At 40.2% G+C, this 18,109-nt stretch overlaps 2 protein-coding genes across 2 annotated transcripts in view; one reads left to right on the forward strand and one right to left on the reverse strand.

Moving 5' to 3' along the window:
* The window catches only part of LOC106638307 (uncharacterized), a 71,440-nt gene extending 59,854 nt beyond the window's left edge, over positions 1-11,586 (reverse strand). Inside the window, exon 1 of the mRNA XM_089593409.1 lies at positions 9,978-11,586. Coding sequence (XP_089449535.1) covers positions 9,978-10,060 — 83 coding nt within the window. The 5' untranslated portion in view covers positions 10,061-11,586. The remainder of the gene's footprint in view (positions 1-9,977) is intronic.
* A 3,491-nt stretch (positions 11,587-15,077) lies between these two features.
* Positions 15,078-18,076, forward strand: LOC106638306 (dynein regulatory complex protein 1). Its single transcript, XM_014351413.2, has 10 exons — positions 15,078-15,222; positions 15,313-15,421; positions 15,491-15,841; positions 15,928-16,325; positions 16,396-16,612; positions 16,683-16,809; positions 16,891-17,105; positions 17,176-17,470; positions 17,536-17,951; positions 18,020-18,076. Exons 1-10 carry the CDS (start codon positions 15,089-15,091, stop codon positions 18,074-18,076), a joined length of 2,319 nt encoding a protein of 772 aa, XP_014206899.2. The 5' UTR covers positions 15,078-15,088.
* The last annotated feature ends 33 nt before the right edge of the window (positions 18,077-18,109 follow it).

Raw genomic sequence — 18,109 nt, forward strand, 5'->3', positions numbered from 1 at the left:
TGGAAGTGTATTTGAATAAATTGAAAACGAGCGACAGTAATTGTTATTAATGTAAAATGCAATACCATTTTAAATATCAGATATTGATAAAATCGAAGGGAATCAGCCGAAAAAACGCAAAAGACTGCAGAGTATACCAAACATTCATGTCACAAATAAAACACGTTCGCAAACGTGTTCAATCTATGATAAGGTGTTTTGTAAGTACTGCACTTCTCAAGAAAATTTTTTTTCTCTCGAAATTGTTTAATTGATGGGAGCTGATTGTATAATTACTGATGAATCGATTTGAATGACCATCAAACGATTGTAAATAATATAGGACTTTACCTTGTGAATGCATGAAAAAACACGAACGACACATTGGAATTTTAAAGTAAATTTTAAATTATTTGCAAGAGTCAAAGATGTATCGGTGTTAATACAGATGCTCCGAAAAAAAATTTCGAGTTACCGTTACGAGTTAAAAAATGTCATTCGCCATCGAAAGACGTACTTCATTACAAATCGAGAAAAAAAAAAAAAAATCTGCAAACAAGAATTTTATCTGTATAGTTGTACATTTTCAAGTAATTAACGAAAAGATACCTCTGTCGAATAAATAAATGACTCCATTTGGAATTGAAGAAACAAACGCCATAAAAACAATGAAAAAAATTAAAAAGAAAAAGGACTTTTTGCCAGAAAACAAGCAACATACGCGAACCGAGTAATAGCCAGCTAGCAAGAAAGCTAGGAAGCCTGGCTAGCGTAGCTCGAGTGGGTAGTTCAGAGTAGACAAGAGCCCGAGCGCGCGCTGTTGCCGCGGCGTAGGTGTGACGTTCGGTCTGGTGACATGGCAACACCGCGACAGTCGTTACAATATATATATATATACGGCAAGAGAGGCGGGCTGCACGAGCTCGCGCGAACAACCATCATGCAGAGAGAAAGAGAATCGAGTCAAGCGGCTCTCTTGGGTTGAGCAAGACAGCCCCGTCGCCCCGCACGTGGAGAAAGACATACACACATGTACACACACCCATACGTGTATATAGAAATACAAGAGGAGCCTCGAACACACATTTTACAGCCAGACTCACGCCTGATGGCTCTTAACTTTATACCTGTGGCCTGCTGCTGCCTATACACCGACGTTTCTGTCGTTCGAGTCCAGTTCAAACTGGCAGTCTAATCCGATGTAGATTTATACGCATCTTTTTTTTTTTTCATGAATGATTTTTATTTCTGGTTTTGTGATATTTTTAGTTTTAGAGCTCCCCCCCTCCTCTTCTGTGACATTAACCATAAATTTTAAAAAGGAAATAATACCACACACGGTTTTTCTTTTAGATGATTTTAAATTGGGTACACGCGTATGGTCAGAGAGATCTTGATTCACCAAAGGATCACGTTGAACAGGTTTTAAAATTGTTCCGACAACTTTAAATATAGAATAATCCAGTATTTTTAAAACAATTTATCTTAAATCATGGAAATGAAGTGTGGTGAATGTTTTGTATTATCAAGTATCAAATTCTATCAAGTGCATTAATTTGTAAAAAATTTACCGATTAATTTCATAATACAGTATACGTACGCGGTAAACATGTTTTTCACAAAATTGATAAAGGTGCATGAATGTAAAGTCAACTTTATGATTAAAAAAAAGGAGGCCATTTGCTGTAGCAGGTTTTTAATTTACGTCTAAAAACTGCTAATGCCACATATGTTCACAAGTCGTTGATAAATTTAACAAATCTAGATTAGTTTCAATAAAAACCACTCGCGCAGTCTGGCACTATAGTAGTACACATACGGTAACCTCGTATATAAGCGAGCGGCAAGAACATACAAAACGCGTAACCAAAGTCTCAAAAAAATGAATCTTCATTGTGAGCTAGAGTGAAAAAAAAAAAAAAAAAAAAAAAAATTTCCAAAGATAAACTAGGTCAATCTGCATCCCGAGGAGCTACACAACGTTACTCGATTGACCACGCAATATCAGCCCGATTAGAGACGATTGTTTGGTTTATCGGCATCCCGAAGTACGCAACGCCGCGCAAGTCGGACTTTAAAAGTTATCAGGATGGAAAAAAAAAAAAAAAAAAAAAAAAAAAAGAAAACGACCAAGACGACTGTGCAGCCCTGCCGCTATACACAGAAACGTAATGAACGAGAGCAAAAAGTTGTAATCTGGATAGGGGGGGGGAAGAGCTAATAGCGAGCTATCTAAGTTTAAAGGTGGCGGATTAAGAGAGCCGGCCCTGTTGGCTTGATAAGCCAAGCAGTGGATATGTATATATAACAGCAACGTTGCAAGCCGGGGATAATATATATCAGAGAAGTAGAAGAAGAAGACGGGTATAGCTGGCACTGGAGCGGGTGGGAGCGACAGCGGATGGATGGATGGATGCTCGAGGGAAGAGGGGCTCGAGGCAGAGGGGGAGGGTGGCGGGCGGACCGGGAGGAGGGAGTTGGCCGGCCGCGAGTGCGCGATCAATATACCAAAATACGCCGGTAACTCGGGACACACGTGTGTGTGTGTGTGTTGTGCATACGTACACGCATATGTTGTACGTATATACACTCTCTTTCTCTTCGCTCCCGCACCCCTTTCATGTGCACTGCCTCGTATACCACAAAGACCAACTGGACGTCAAATACTCATGGGGACCTGTAACGTCACCTCGCATATTTTTGTCACGCTCTCTTATTGTGTAAAACTCTGCACCCTGTAATTATGCCTCAAGACAAAACTCAATGAATCAAATACAGGCCTATTGACGACGATTTCATCATAGATACAGGTGAAAAAAATTAACACCAAGTTATTGGTATTTTTATTTTATAAGGGGGGAGAGGGGGAATTGTGCGAGTATAGTTTTTTGCATCGACACGGCCGACGAAAGGAATGCGGCTGAAACGAGAGACACACACACACACACACACCGCTGGGAACGAGAAATATAAAGGTGGTTGCGAAAAAAGGTGTAACTTTATACAATCCGACAGAAGGAGCCGGAGTCCGATCGATATCGGAAAATCGAGCTGCTGGATTATGCAAGCTTCTCTCGCGGATCAACTAATCCTAAGCTCACGTGGGCGTGTAAAACGTGCGTGTCCCGGTGAGTTTTTTCACATGCAAATTTTTCCGAGGCTGTCCGAGCGCGCAATGAACTTTAAAACATCTTGGACATTGTGGTACACGGCGGGAGCAATGATTTATGGGAAAAGGAGGTGTAGTTGCTTGCCAGAACTCTATTCTCGCGCGATACGGTGTTTCGTGCGTATACGGGTACGGTCGCATTTTCGCCAACTTTTTTTTCTCTCTTATCTACAAAGTCTGTCGAACAAGTCTTTATAATTGGCTGGAGGAAAATAAATATGCGCTCGATCGGCGATACCCGTGTTTTTCCATACGAGATTCGACAGGGCAATCTCGTGTTGGATCTAGTCAGGCATGAAATGATTTTCCGACGTTTATGGGACACCCCATGTAAAAACAAAAAAAGACAAGAGCACCATTGAAATTCCAGATAAATGATTGATTCCGTGATTTGTATTATATTTTTTTTTCCAAAAAAAAAATGAACCGAAGAAAAATCAATTTTGATAGGAATGACAGACTTAACCAAAGATTATTTTTTACGGTCGGAGGAAGGGAAATTTTCAAAACGTTTAAATTCGTATACAAAGACCATAATAATAATACAATGCTTTATTAAGGATTCAATCAAAATTTCAACAATTCATACACTTCAAAACTCAAAATAAAGGTAACGACATTTTTTGACCAACATTGGGGTTCAGGTGCAGGGTGTATACTTGTGTATACCTCCCAAATTTAAAATAAATCAATACTTATATGATTACATTTTTAATTATACCTAGTTGAAAGAATTTGAAAGCCATCAGCATATGAGAGAAGTTTGATTTTAGGTATCATGTGGGATTTGCTGTGAAGCACCAGCATTAAATTGGTTATTATGAAATTATCATTTATAAAGTGAGTGCCAGTTAAAAAAAAAACACTACAATGTATATCCGGAGTATAGCGCTAACTAGCGATTACAATTGTGAATATAAAGCAGTAATCTTAGGAAGCAATAAATAAAAGCAAGGTATAAAGTTCACGAGATGCAGAGAGCGAATGAGATAGAAAAGCAGCAGCAGCATGCAAGAGCAACGTCCCATGACGCTTTTGCCTTTATTTCGATCTCGGGGTCACGGGCTCGTCGTCTCTCTCTTTCTCCTCTCTGTCCTTCTCTCTTTTATACACACACAGCAACGGTAGGTACGTATAATATATGTATACGGAGCAGCTCGAATCGCCATGCGCGTCACAACCGCCATTTCGAGAGCGTATACATTACGTACAACTAATGTACATCATGTACTTACACCTATATGCTGTGTGTACATAATAACTATATAATATCACGTAAAACAAGTCGACTAGCAAATTAATCTAAGTAAAAATATCGAGTTGTCGTTTACAGAGAAGAGATAGAGGTTGAGTGTAAAGGCATAATATATATAGTATCGTTTACTTTATGCTGTATAGCACGTTTAGAGTAGTTGAAAAATAATGTATGTTTAATAAAGGGACCAGCTTCCAGTTGTCGCAAAAATTAGAAAGTTGCCGGCCGACGATGTTATAATACGTAAAGATTTTTTTTTTTTTTCCGTTTGGCCCGCCCATATAAATACCCCTGGCTGCTCATCTTTCGGCTTCGAGACTTTCTAGGCGTTCTCCGAGTGTTCGACAGCGATGACTTACGCGTATACACACGCAGCGCACACTGCATGGCTGGTTTTTCCCACCGAAAGCGTTCACCCGCGGTGCAACCTTCGGCCACCTTTTGCCATTTCTACCTAAAAGTGACCATATACTTAAACTATACGTGACTCGTACACTGTACGCTGTTGGTTCGCTTTCTTGGGTATAGCTGTGTGCTTTTTTTTTTTTTTTTTTTTTTTTTTTTCAAGTAAATGAGAACAATCGATTTTTCCTTATTTTTAGTCGCGCGGCCGACCGTATTGAAACTCGCTACGTTGTAAAATGTAATTTTAATTCCTGTTTGCGCGGCATGTACAAGTGCACGGTGAAGCGCTATAGTTTCTTTCTTTTTTCCAACTCATGCATATTTCAACGTTACAGCTTTGACATTTTTTCCCGAAAATACCTGATTTTCGTGGATGTACTCCCGATTCGACGTCGATGCGGTGTACCTATATGCGGATACAGCGCTGGTGCAGAGGCAAAGTCTTTTTATGAGCACGTCACTCGAGAGACGCTACCCGATAATCATACGAGGAAAGTACAGGCTCTCTCTTCGTGTAACGCAAGCAGCGCGTGTCTTCTGAACAGTATATATATTGCGAAATTCATGCGCAAAATGCAAATTTAAAGATATTAACAGAAAAAAAAAAAAAAAAGATAGCAGTTTGCGTATTGAGAGACGCGCAGTGTCGGAGAAAAACGCGCTTTTGCACTCGTATTTTAACACTCGGTGTAAAACACACGGCAAATTATACAAAGGGGAAAAAAAACCGAGAAATCGCTACGATAAAAACTAGCAAGAGCATCGAAGGACGCGAAGTGGCACGTACAGCAAAATGATGATAAATATTGCAAAGAAGCGGTAGCAGCCTGAAATCGAATTGCGTGTCATTTGCAGAGAGAGAGAGAGAGAGCTATATAGGGATAGCTCTCTCGGGGTGTATATACATACATATACAATCGTAACGTACGTCGCAAGCTCGGGAGCCGCAAGTTGAGCCGCACTGGCCCACGTCACCGTTAGTTTTCTCTCTCGTGTGCGCGCCTCCTCACGCTCCCTCTTTTCTCGGCCTCCGGGTTGCGCTTGTTTGCCGCTTGCGCGCGCGGCAGCTCTTCTCTCTTTCTCTCCTTCGTTCACGCGACCGGCGTCGTCCGTCTCTGTCGATGATATTATCCATACATACATACATATATATGTATACCGGGCCGTCGTCCGGGCTAGCTCTGTCCTTGTTCCTCTGCCGCAGTTATAACACACATACAGCTACTCCCCTCGAACGCCTCATGCCGACCGTTTTTGCGCTGCTCGACGGCACCAGTGGCGGTGGTGTGGGCCCCTTCTCCAAATTACGATTAACGTCCAAAGCAAGCCAATCGCACGACGAGCGGCAAAAAGTATCATGTATAGGTGGCAGAGAAAGAGAGCTTCCTTTGCGAAACGTATTATGTGTACACGGGTGTATAAAACAAGGGAGGGAGGGGGGGGCTCCAATTGAGAGCCACTGTACAACAATAACTTCGGCCAGCGTGAGCTCTCAAAATGGCCTCAGCTATTATTACTTCAGAGGGGGGGGGGCGAGCGAACGAGAGAGAGTGAGAGACGGGAATGAGCGGGAAAGCGGCCGAGAGAGGGAAACAAAAAACGAGCGCGAGGCGTCTTCTCTCTCCTTTTTTTTGTTTTTTCCCCTCTGCAAAAGTATAGTGGCTCATGTATACAGAAAAAAAAAAATTTTGTGTAACCCTCCCTCTCGGGTTTTATATATTACGTACACACACATACCAGGTATATCAAGTGGAGCACACTGGGATTCGATTTTTTTTTTCCTCCCTCTCCTCCCCCTACTTTTCAGGTCTTGTGTGATATTTTTGTGTGTACGTGGGTCCAGACGCTTCCGCGTTGCTGCCACATTGTGTAAGCAAAGTTGTGTTCAGGTTCCTCCGTGTTGACGTGGTGTTTGCTTTTTTAGATATTTCGTTTCTTAGGTGAAACTTGTATGTTTGGGATGAAAAGTTAAAATTCGTTATTTGTATGTGCTCGAACTAATGAAACAACAACACATTTTATAGACGTACACACGAGTATTAAAGTAGATCATTTTTGTAGGCAGGCTTGTGAGTACTTTTTTAGCAGCGGATACTTTGCTGATGTGGGTACTTATACTGATCCAATCTAACAGATTGCGTAGATGCACCTATAGAGTGACTTGAAGAAATGTATTTGTTTGCTTTTATTTTGATTCAATTCATAAAAAAAAGTATGGTTGCAAGTAAACAATATAATACTGTACGCGTAAGAAGGGAAAGATGGAAGTAAAGTAAAAAACGTTGGACTATCTAAATAACTTAATTTCTTGCCATGAACCTTCACTAGACAAACTTGGTCATTGAATATCATTTTTCCCGTGGGATACTTACATGTAATTTCAACAAATTAGAAAGCGGGTAACTTCAAATTCCTTACCTCAGTTTTTGGTAGTAATAATTCTTCATTTCTACTGAGAATTGTTCAATGACTTCCAGTGTCAAAATAACGTACATATACAACTTTGACGTATTAAACACCGATTTACAACCTATTCAGCTATCGTAAATTATTTTTCTGATTATCTTATTTGAAATTCTGCTTAGTAGTATACACCTAATGACTTTAACCAACTACTGCCTTTTCAAGTTCCACGTGGCTTGGTCATGTTTCGAATTACACGTATACCTACTTCATGCTCGTTTATAATATATATTTTTCTGTAAAAAATTGAGTCGTGAACCAATTTACGCGTAGTTGCGAAATCCACGACTGTATTATTGATTGAACCACATAAGTCAATTAATAAATTTGTTGATGTTTGGTCGACTTTTTTGTCGTCGTATAGCTATTATTACAGAAGTAGGTGACTGTATTTACAAAATCCTATGCTATGTTACGTGCCAATTTTTTTTTCAACTGCCGTTTCATGTTTAGAAAATTGCAAATAAATCTTAAAATAAATGAAATCACGTATAATTTTGTTGCAAAATAAGGTGATACGACTTAACGTACAGTATTTTAAGCTTTCTAAAAATGTAGCATGGATGAAAACAATTTTTGAGAATACGGAAAAATCTGTTAACAACCACAGAAATAAATGATGAATATTCAGGAAGGAAGGCTTGAAATTTCTTATGAACCTATTTTGCAATAACTCACTGTACGGAATTTGTTGTTTTCCTTACAAAAGCATCGATGAATACGTACCTGTTCAGTAAGCTTCGAAAAATAGACGATTTCTTTTGGACTAAGCTTACACTATTCCCAAATACACAAAATTACCCATGGTGCTGAACGTATAAATATATATTATGTACACGTATTTATGCTGGTACAAACAAGCGGGTATATGGTGTATCTATTATGTTCCGTCAACATTCGCAAGTAAACACATTATTCAAACTTTGGAGCAATTTTATAATAAATGTTGATTGTGTCTTGGAGAGCTCATACTTTCGTATACTCTGATAGAAACGATCAATTGAGGTTAAACTAGTTCCTCGTAATTGTTAATGGATAAAATATTGGTATGTAAAAAAGATATTGGGGAGGAAAAAAAAATTAGTGAACCTGAACACATATTCGTACGTTGTAAATGATTCGTATGTTAGTGAATCATTCATTAAACGTTATTTTTCGTCAGCGGAAAGTTTAAAATAATAATTTTTTATAGGAGAAGAATGTACAATGTGGTTAGGAAAATGAACGTCAAAAAGCGAGTCAAAAAGACATGAAGCAAAGGTTACATAAGACGTTTATTTTTTATCCGAGACTCGTAACGTGATAACACGACTACCTACTTACCTTATTATTTGTAAAAACTTGTACAAAAAAAAAAAAAAAACTATCAATGCTTGTTATCATTGGTTACTCAGAAACTATTAGTGATTCGACAACCTTGTCTGTATGTTTCGTTGCTATTTTCGAGTTTCTACTTTATTTTCTGACTGTGGCCACGTGAAAATGATCAAAACAAGATGTTATAGGCCACGTTTTAAAAAAAGAATGAAATTGATCACTACATTGACGTAGTTATTTTTGTGTTAATATTCAAAGGAAAAACTTGAGTGAAAAAAAAATTTTATTAACAATATTTTAGGTTACGACGTATTTACTATTAATGTGTTGTGATGATTTTTTTTGTGGACTGCAACTCTGTCAATAATGTTGTCAATTTGAAATTGGTGAACAATTTTTTTCGATGAAGATATATTTTTTTTAAAACTTGCACAAAAAACGAATGAAATAACGCATAGACTGTTGTAATTTGTTAACCCCAATTCTAATCTCTTTAAAAATTTAGTGATATATTTGAAACTAGTGTTTTTACGATTGCTCCAAATTTCATCATGATTCATTTAATTTTGCTCGATAGAAAATATGATTTGATATTCAAGATTTAATTTTAACTGATTTTTGCAGTAAACGATAGTAAAAAATTGGATTGTAAAAAAAAAAAAAAAAAAAACTATTCTACATATTTTAATTCATCAAGAAACATTACCATGGTGTAAGTGTTTTAACATTTGGATACGTTTGGAAACGAATTTCGCTATGCACGTGTCCAAAAGACCGATGGATAGTATACGATTGATTTACGAGCGTTTATTCCCAGCAGTCACATGAAAAACTCTGTCAAAAGAGGTTAATCCAAAGAATGTGAGATACCCGCAGTGCAATAAACCACTTTGGTAGGTACAACTTCTGTAAACGTGAAATCTTTAAAGAAAAAATGATTTGTATGAAACTTGGCGTGGAGTGAATAAATTCGTATTGCTGCGTGTAAGTGGTAACGTTGTCGGTCGCTTTAGGTGCTTTGACCTGGTGCGCCATGTGGGTAGTAGAGGCGTTTTGCTCCAAGCAATAGAAACATGTGATAAGCTTGGAAATAATGAATAATGAATAAGAAATACATCGTAACAGTGATATGGCCAGCTGTGACAATTTTATGACGAGGATTAGAGAAAAAACGTGTTTGAATGGAAAGCAGAAGTAGGTATAGCAGCAGGACAGGCAATGCGGGGTTTGCACATTATAAGAGGGATGTGATGTAAGCGTACGTGCAATGCATTTGGTATATATATATGTATATATGTATATATTTAAAGAAGAAGCCGGGGCATGCGTGGAAAGTAGTGTGCAAGCAGATGGGTTACAAGATTCGATCGTAACGTGTGCCCAGCTCACCTTTTAAAATGCTCTCGTATTCGTTCCTCTCGGATGTTTTCCGGCAGATTTCCAACCCACAGGTGACGTGTCTCTCTAACCATTTTGCTCTGAACTCTTCATTTGGGATCGGAGTGTTGTGATCGTTTTGCGGCTGTACAACGACACACAACTCGCGGATCCCGAGGCTGGGCTGCAGGGCTGGGCTGGGCTCTGATGGACCGATGGCAGACAGGAGGCGGCTGTTGCTGCTGGCACACTCTCACACCACGCACTTTTTCGGAGCACGGGGGGTAGGAGGGAGGACTGGCAACAACAACAACGATAACAACTATAACAATAACAACAATAACAACGGGGGAAGAACAAGCACTGCTCGTTTATATTACTTTTTTTTTTTTTTTTTTTTTTTTTTCAATTTATACTTTCGTCGACAGCACACACGCGTTCAACACACTGAGGCTTTGCACTGAATCTCGCACTACATGCGTATATATACATATATACTACTGCGACTTTTTGCCGGGCACTAGCAACACACTACACGTTGCTACGACGACGAAAGCGCCGACGTCGATAAAATTTCGCTCTTCTTTCTGGTGCTTTGCGGGTACAACTTATGCATGTACAGCATACACAAATTTTTTTTTTTTTTTTTTTTTTTTTTTTCAAACTTTGGGTGATTTTTTTTACTGATCATCAGCCACACCACTCGTCATAACAGCGACAACACACAACGTGATGAACAACTGACGGAAAACGAGGAGCACTCGCGCACGTTTGTTACAACTGCTGTTGCCGCTCGTGTTGTCGTCGTTCGTGCCGTAACAGTGTACGGGCGGGCCAAGAGGCCGCCGTTTCCTCGTAGCCGGGCACCGCATCGCGCGCCGATGACGGCGACTACCCGACGCTCGGCCTCATGTCATCGGCCAGGCAAGCGTGGGCGGCCCGAGGCGGCCAGCACAACTTGTCACATCGCATATTCAATTATTTATTCAACTTTTTTTGTTATCATTAACTTTTACTTTTATTTACTTTTCTTATCGACACTGCTCAGTTACTATCAGCATCATTACAAATAATTATTATTTTTTTTTAATTTATTTAATTTATGTATTTATTTTTATATTTATTTTTTTTTTTTTTCACAAATTTTTACGTGCACAATGCGACACTCACCAATGCGTAAACCACCAATGAAAAAGAAACACACAGCGCAAGCTGGCAACTTTGCTCTCGAAGGAGAGGAGTACTTTCCTCCTCCGGCCGCCTCTGCACTCCTCGCGCGCGCTCTCCCTCTCTTTCTCTCTTCCTCTGGCACAGCAATAGTGCACAGTCGAGACACTGCACACACAGCCACGCCTCGGACTCGCTAGCACTTGGCTCTGCGCGCGCGCGCTCTTATATATAACCTCTCGTATAACCGAGGGTCGGCGACGATGCACACCAAAAAACACGCACGACTTGCTGCTATCGCCACACTTTTCTCGGCCTTTGGACCGCGCTGCTTGTGTATATGTATATAATATGTACTTTGGGCCGACGACGACGACGACGGAGCTCGGCTTTGCTCTTGCTCACTGCACTACACTACACATAGTGACGTCACCGTGGCGGGACGGCGGGAGCGGAGCTGCTGCTGCCGCCGTGCTGCCGCTACGTTGGCCCTAGCGGTCGAGCCGCCGTCGAGCCGCCGTCGCCGCTGCCATATAGAGTGTTTAGGGGTGGGGGATACACGAGTATAGAGCAATAGAGCCCTGTTCTCTCGGGGAGAGGGAGAGATATCGCCGCCGCCGTCGACGCCAACTACAGGGGCGTGTACCCGCAAACCGAGAATCCCCGACTTTAACAACTCCCGTGGGACCAATTTTTTTCGGAAAATTTTGGCACTGCTTCCGATTGAACCAAAAATCCATGACTTGGGACACAATTAATAAAATCTTCAGGAGTGTTTGTGTCGTGTGGTTACTGAAAATTGAAACAATGTTGCAAGGGAAAACTTGCATGTTGCCGTGAACGAGGTCGGGGCTTTCCAATTTACAGCTACAGGCCTGTGTCTGAGCACCAGCGGCAAAGCGGAGTGGTGGCTATGCTGCTTTATATCTGTATCGAGCTGTTTCCCTCTCTCTCTCGTTTCTTTTTTAGTGTTAAGCCTGGAGCAACATGAGCATGTAAATGATAAGCATTGTATGATAGTACATAGAGTAGACGTAAGATATAACATACGCTAGATACGTACATGAATGTAAAAATACGTAAGATTAATTTAGACGAGAAATTTTGTTTCTATACGTATAAGGTATGGCTTATTTTTTACTCTTACGTAAGCACGGATGAGCGCAGCCAGACATGAAGTATTCGAGAAATCGAAAAAATGTGGCTCGTGCAAGATTGTATGCATAGGGTGCTGTGCGGATGGTCTGGTGTTTTATATTTATTTATAAAACGGGTGGAGCGTTGCTGCTTGCGCGCACATAATGCTCGACATAATGTAATTATAATGAATGTACTTGAGAAAATATACAGCCGGTATTCGATGAAATGCAGCCAAAAAAGTTTTCAAGTACAGGAAGCAACGGGACGTAAAAGAGAAATAAACGTTGCGGCTCCGTTACCCATTGACGGATGGAAAGAAAAAAAAGCAACTTGGCATAATTCAGCTTCTTTGATCATACATATCTTGTTACGCGTTTCAAATGCACGTTGTACAAAAAAAAGTTACAAACGTCATTAGGACCTATTGCATGTTGTTACGAAACCCCATGTAACATACATAATATATTTCTGTAATTTTGGTTGTTATTCGTGGAAGTTGTTAAAAAAAATCGCCAGTCGAACGGGAGCGTGGCAAAATGTTACAAATCGCGAGAGGGTCTGCAGCGAATCGTGGAAAAAACCCGATATCGCGACGTGTATAGGTACACAATATATAAAATAGAGAAAGAAGAAAGTCATGGAAAAAAAAAAAAAAAAATACAGAGATAGAGGGAGTGTAGGTTTACGCCCGTGGAAGGGCGGGGAGGAGGAAAAGAAAAAGGGTTGGCAACAGGGAGAGGAGAGTCGCGCGTGTGGAGGCGAAGAACGAATTGAAAAATATAAAGGAGGCAAGAGAGAGAGAGAGAGAATGACGACGACCAACGGGAGAAATGAACTGAACAAAATAAACAAATTGAATCGAGCCGGGGGAGGGGGGATCGCGTGAGGATGGATGGATAGAGAGAAGACAAGCAGAGCAGAGCGGAGAATGGGAATGGAAAATCGAAACTGCAGCGGTATACATATAACACAAAAAAAGCTGAAAAAAAAAGAAACAGAAAAGAAAAAAGGAGAGCAGTGTGGGATGGAAGAGGATAGCACAAAGAGTAGGGGGGGGCGGCAGGAGAAACAAACTGAGGAAAAGGATGGAAAATAGCGCGCAGCGACGGTTGTTCGTTCGGCTGGCCGCATGCAGAGAGCTCTCGTGCGCTGCAAGACAGAAGGAGAAGTTTCGGAAAGAGGGGCTGGCGCGGTGAGGGGAAAAAGAAAGGGGGCACACGGAGCGAGGGAGATAGCAGCTACATGTCCTTCTTGCTCGCACTCATTGGCTCATGGGACTCGTGGCTGAATCAAATAAGCGCGCGCGCAAGCCTCTGAACAGCATATATATAGCAGCGACGTAGTAGTGGGGAGTGAGGGGGGAGGGGCGGGTCGAACGAGAGAGCTCCGCTTACCAGATCCTATACGTGCTATACGTGCACTCAGCCAGTTCGATCTTTCTCTTTTTATTCTCTCAGACTTCATATTCTAAATCTAATTTTAATATTAAAACAGCTCCGCGCTCTTCCTATTATATAGTACACTTCCATAAAATGCACATGAGTTTATCGCCGGCGGTCGCTGTATTACTGCTGTATTACTGCTAGTGGAAAATTTCAATCATTTTTTCGCCTTTTCTTTTTGACAGGAATCATTTTTATTTGTCCGCGCAAAACAAAATACCTTAAATACATAAAGAATAATTTTCCGCTCTTCAAGTCCATCATTTTTTTTTATTTTTTTTTTATTTCATGTCAAAATAATTTAAATTATAAAATACTATTGTCTGTACTTCTACAATAAAAATAATTTATCTACTACTATCCACGATTGTCGTTCGAAATATGTTCAGCTCATGTCTTTATTAGGAATCATACACATATATACACCATATAAGCATAAGTCAGGGTATATATTTATGAGAAAGTTTTGTCTTCTTCGAAAATGAATTTCACAATTTACTTTTAAATATGGGTACAAGTGTAAATAAGTAAGTATATCCTACGTAAATTACATCAAACAAAGTTGATAAATAAACTCGAAATCATTACGCGGAATCAAATGAAACGAAGAACGACACAATAGAGACATTAAACAGAGAAAAAATTGAGTACATACATACCTACCCGCGAAAGTAGTGCGTATCCTCCTTTTGTCCACAATGTCGTATGTAATACGTGTCATCGCAATAGCTGAGACCGTCAGATTTAGGCTGTCGATGTTCCGATTAACGGTACAAAATAATTTAGCGCGTTAACTTTACGATCGACCGGTGACAGACGTGGAAAAACACAATTCAGGAATTCACGCGAAATCTGCAAATAAAATTTGCATGGTTGAAGTCGAACATCAAAATGTTTCACGTTTTTTTAATCATTTTTTTTTTTTGCTGTAACAAAATTTGCAACGAAAAAAGATTATTTACGACAGTTGGCGATACCGACCGGTTTGAACCTCTGGATGTGGATCATCTATATATACTGACCTGTACCTACACACTGAAAAATCTTAGCAATTAGCTATTTTCAACAAAGCCAGAGTAACTTTTCAAAACGTAAACCTCGCAATCACGTGTGCTATTAAAATTTTGAAAAGCAACTGGTCGAATCTAAAAAATTACCCTTGGCGTGGCATCTGGCGTCATCCTATCGTTCTACACCATGCAGTTACCGATCTCCGGCAAAGCAGATTCAACGATCGACTCGAACGCGGAAACATTTGGTTACCACTGGTTACTGCAATTAACAGTACTTATATATTTTTTTCTAAATACATCTCAATAAGCCAAGTAAAGTACACGAAATTTATTAAAAGAATCAATGATTGGAGCGTCGGCGATGTTATCCAAGACAAGTCAACTCGACAAAGATTTTGCGGACAATGACGAGCCATCTCTGCAGTCCGCCGACCCCAACGAGCGAAAACTTGCGCGACGCTTGCGAATTCAAAGCCGAGCTGAAGCTTCGCAAAAGTAACTCCCTCCGGCAACATCTTTACCCTAAAATTCATCATTATTTGAACTAATGGTAATTAATTCGCTTTATTTATTGTATACTGATAGACTGGAGGCGGAAGATCACGGCGAAGCTGTCAAGGAGAGTCTCACCGAAAAGCAGATAATCGCCAGCGAGGAGCTTTTGGAGAAACTGATCGAGGAAGGAAACGAAGTCGTGAGTCCATCAACAATATTTACAGCATACTTAATAGTATATGATCTAAAAAAAAAAAAAAAAAAACAGATATCCAACGTGAGAGTAGCCAACGACGCCCGGGAGTTGGAGCGCCGTATAAAATCGAGCGAGATCCGCAAACAATTTCTCGACAGCCTCGACAAAAATGCGAGACTCTGCAAGGATCAGTACGACCTCATCAACGACCAGTGGATGTCGATTCTTCGGTCCAACGATCCGCTCGCCATCCACGAGGAGATGGAGTGGCAGCGGAAAAAGGGCGAGATGGTCCTGGCGCAGAAGGACGCGATCATCGAGGATCTGAAACTCGAGCTGGAGAGGATCGACCGGGAGTACTTTGACGACCAGGCCAAGCAGAAGGACGACATCAGACTGTTGATCGAGAGAATTGAAAATCAGGTTTTTTTTTTTTTTTTTTTTTTCTCCTCTTTTCGTTGGAAAAACATAGGAAATCAGACTTGCTGTATTTTTTATTTGTCGGCTAGATGAGTAGTATGGAGAACTATTACACGCAAGAGCTCGATCTGATAAAGAAGATGATGAAAGTGGACAGCGATACTTTGGTCGAGAGTTTCCGGAGTAAGTGGGATGCCCTTTACAAGCAGCAGGAAGAGGAGGACGACATTGGCAACGAGAGGAGGGAGAAAATCATGAAGGAGTACGAGGACCAGTTGGAGCAAGTCATGAGGAGGCACGAGGAGGAGTACAGGGCGCAAAAGATCGGCTTGGAAAAGGAGTGTCAAGCCATGGAGCAGCAGCTCGAGAAGACCAAGGCCCACTGCCAATTGAACACGGAAAAGTTGACTTACAATTATACGATATTGAAAAATCGCGAGGAAGAAAACGCTATTATTAAAACCCAGCAGAAGAGAAAGATCAATCGGTATGTTTGACTTGGGTGCCGTCTGTGTATTTATCTGATCTTTTTTTTTATTTATTTATTTTTTTTTCAGACTTCAAGCGCTCCTCGGTGATTTGAGGAAAAATTACGCCGATTTGCAGGAAAAGTCAAAAGCGGAAACGGAAAAATTATCCAGCGACATTTTGAAAACGCATAACAAGATAGTGGACATGGAGGACAAGTTGGCTCACTTTTCGCGGGTCAACGAAAAAAAGTACTTTGACGTTTGGGACATGAATATGGAGACTGCCAACAATTTGGTGAAAAAGGTCGTATAATTGGTGAATTTCTTTTTATCGGCCAATATTTATGTAGTACAAAAAAGTTTTATTAGTGTAGATCTTAGAAGCCGACGAATCGATTCACGAGAGAATTTTAGGGATACTGTGGGACCCACCGAAAAACGATTTGCCGAGAAAGGAGGACCTGCCATCTTATCGTGCAGCAATTAGTTACATTCAAAAAAGTAAACACATCAATCTTTGGTCGAAGCAATTATTTAATTTTAATTGGTAATTTTTATGGATTTGCTAACTCTTATAAACAGAAAAACAAGAGGACATGGATAGATACAACATTTGTCCGTATGAAAAAGCAAACAAATCACCTTTGGAAGAAAAATTGGAAAGAGAAGTGATTTACAACATATTGAAGAAAATTACAAAAACTTCGAGATTTTTGGTCGAAGATAAATTAAAAAAGTTAATATCCGACTTCAGTGACGAAGAGAAAACCATCATTAGCCTGGACAGCATTTTCGACGTATACAATGTTACCTTACACTTTCCGGATTCATCCTGTAATTTTTTTTAATCACGAAAATAATTTTCAGGCCCTGTCAATCGCTTCACCCCAAGAGATGAACGTTCTCGTAGACGTTTTTATGCCGTACACGTTCTGCTCGATATGCATTGCCGCAGGTAACGCGAGTTCGGAAAATTTAACCAAGTGTTCCACGCCAAGCGACACTTGTGCAAAAACTTGCGAAGGTTGCAAGGACGAGAAATTACAGAAACTGATAGACAGCATAAAAGAGGAAGTTGAGGCGAATCGTCAAAACATCAAGATATCCGAAGGAAGGTCTTCCTCGCTCGATAGGTCGCGTTCAGAAGTATTAGGTATGGAAGGTAGGTTTTTGATTTGGGGTAAGAGTTGGGGCTCTTCATATCGTAATTTAATCATGTTTTTCTAGAGTACGAAGAAAAATCCGAGAGCTTGTCTTCGAGGAGATCAGTGACGAGAAAATACACGTGCGACAGAGGGCATGTTCTTGATGTACACGCAGCTCATGTCACAAAGGCGTTGAAAGAAGTTGTGAAGAAATTGAGTATTGCCGAGCAGAAGGAAACGCTTTCGTTGGAAGAAAGGGTTAAGGAAAAGAAATACACTATTTCACGAAATGTGTCGCCTGAAGACGTCAAGTACTTCTGGTCTTGTTATCTAGATATATTCGGCCCGCACAAGGAAAAACTGTGGGACGCAATACTTGTGGGACTGAATAAGTATTATGAGGTTTTGAGAGAAAGACACAAGCTGTGCAACGAAATAGACAGTTTGGAAAAACATAATTCAGAGCTCCAACGGCTTTTGGAATCACACACAAAAAGTGTTAGTAAATTGAAGACATGTAATTGTGCTTACTATTAGTTTTTATAAATATGTAATTTTTTTTTTAGATCGACGATGGCTTATCTGCACTACAAATAAAATCAGCTAAATATTCAAAATGCTAGTTTTAAATACATCAATTTCTGATTGGAAAAAAA

Source organism: Copidosoma floridanum, unplaced genomic scaffold, assembly GCF_036245765.1.
Source record: "Copidosoma floridanum isolate Cflo_tuat_1 unplaced genomic scaffold, Cflo_Japanese_pri ptg000019l, whole genome shotgun sequence".
In the NCBI taxonomy this organism is placed as follows: Eukaryota; Metazoa; Arthropoda; class Insecta; order Hymenoptera; family Encyrtidae; genus Copidosoma; species Copidosoma floridanum.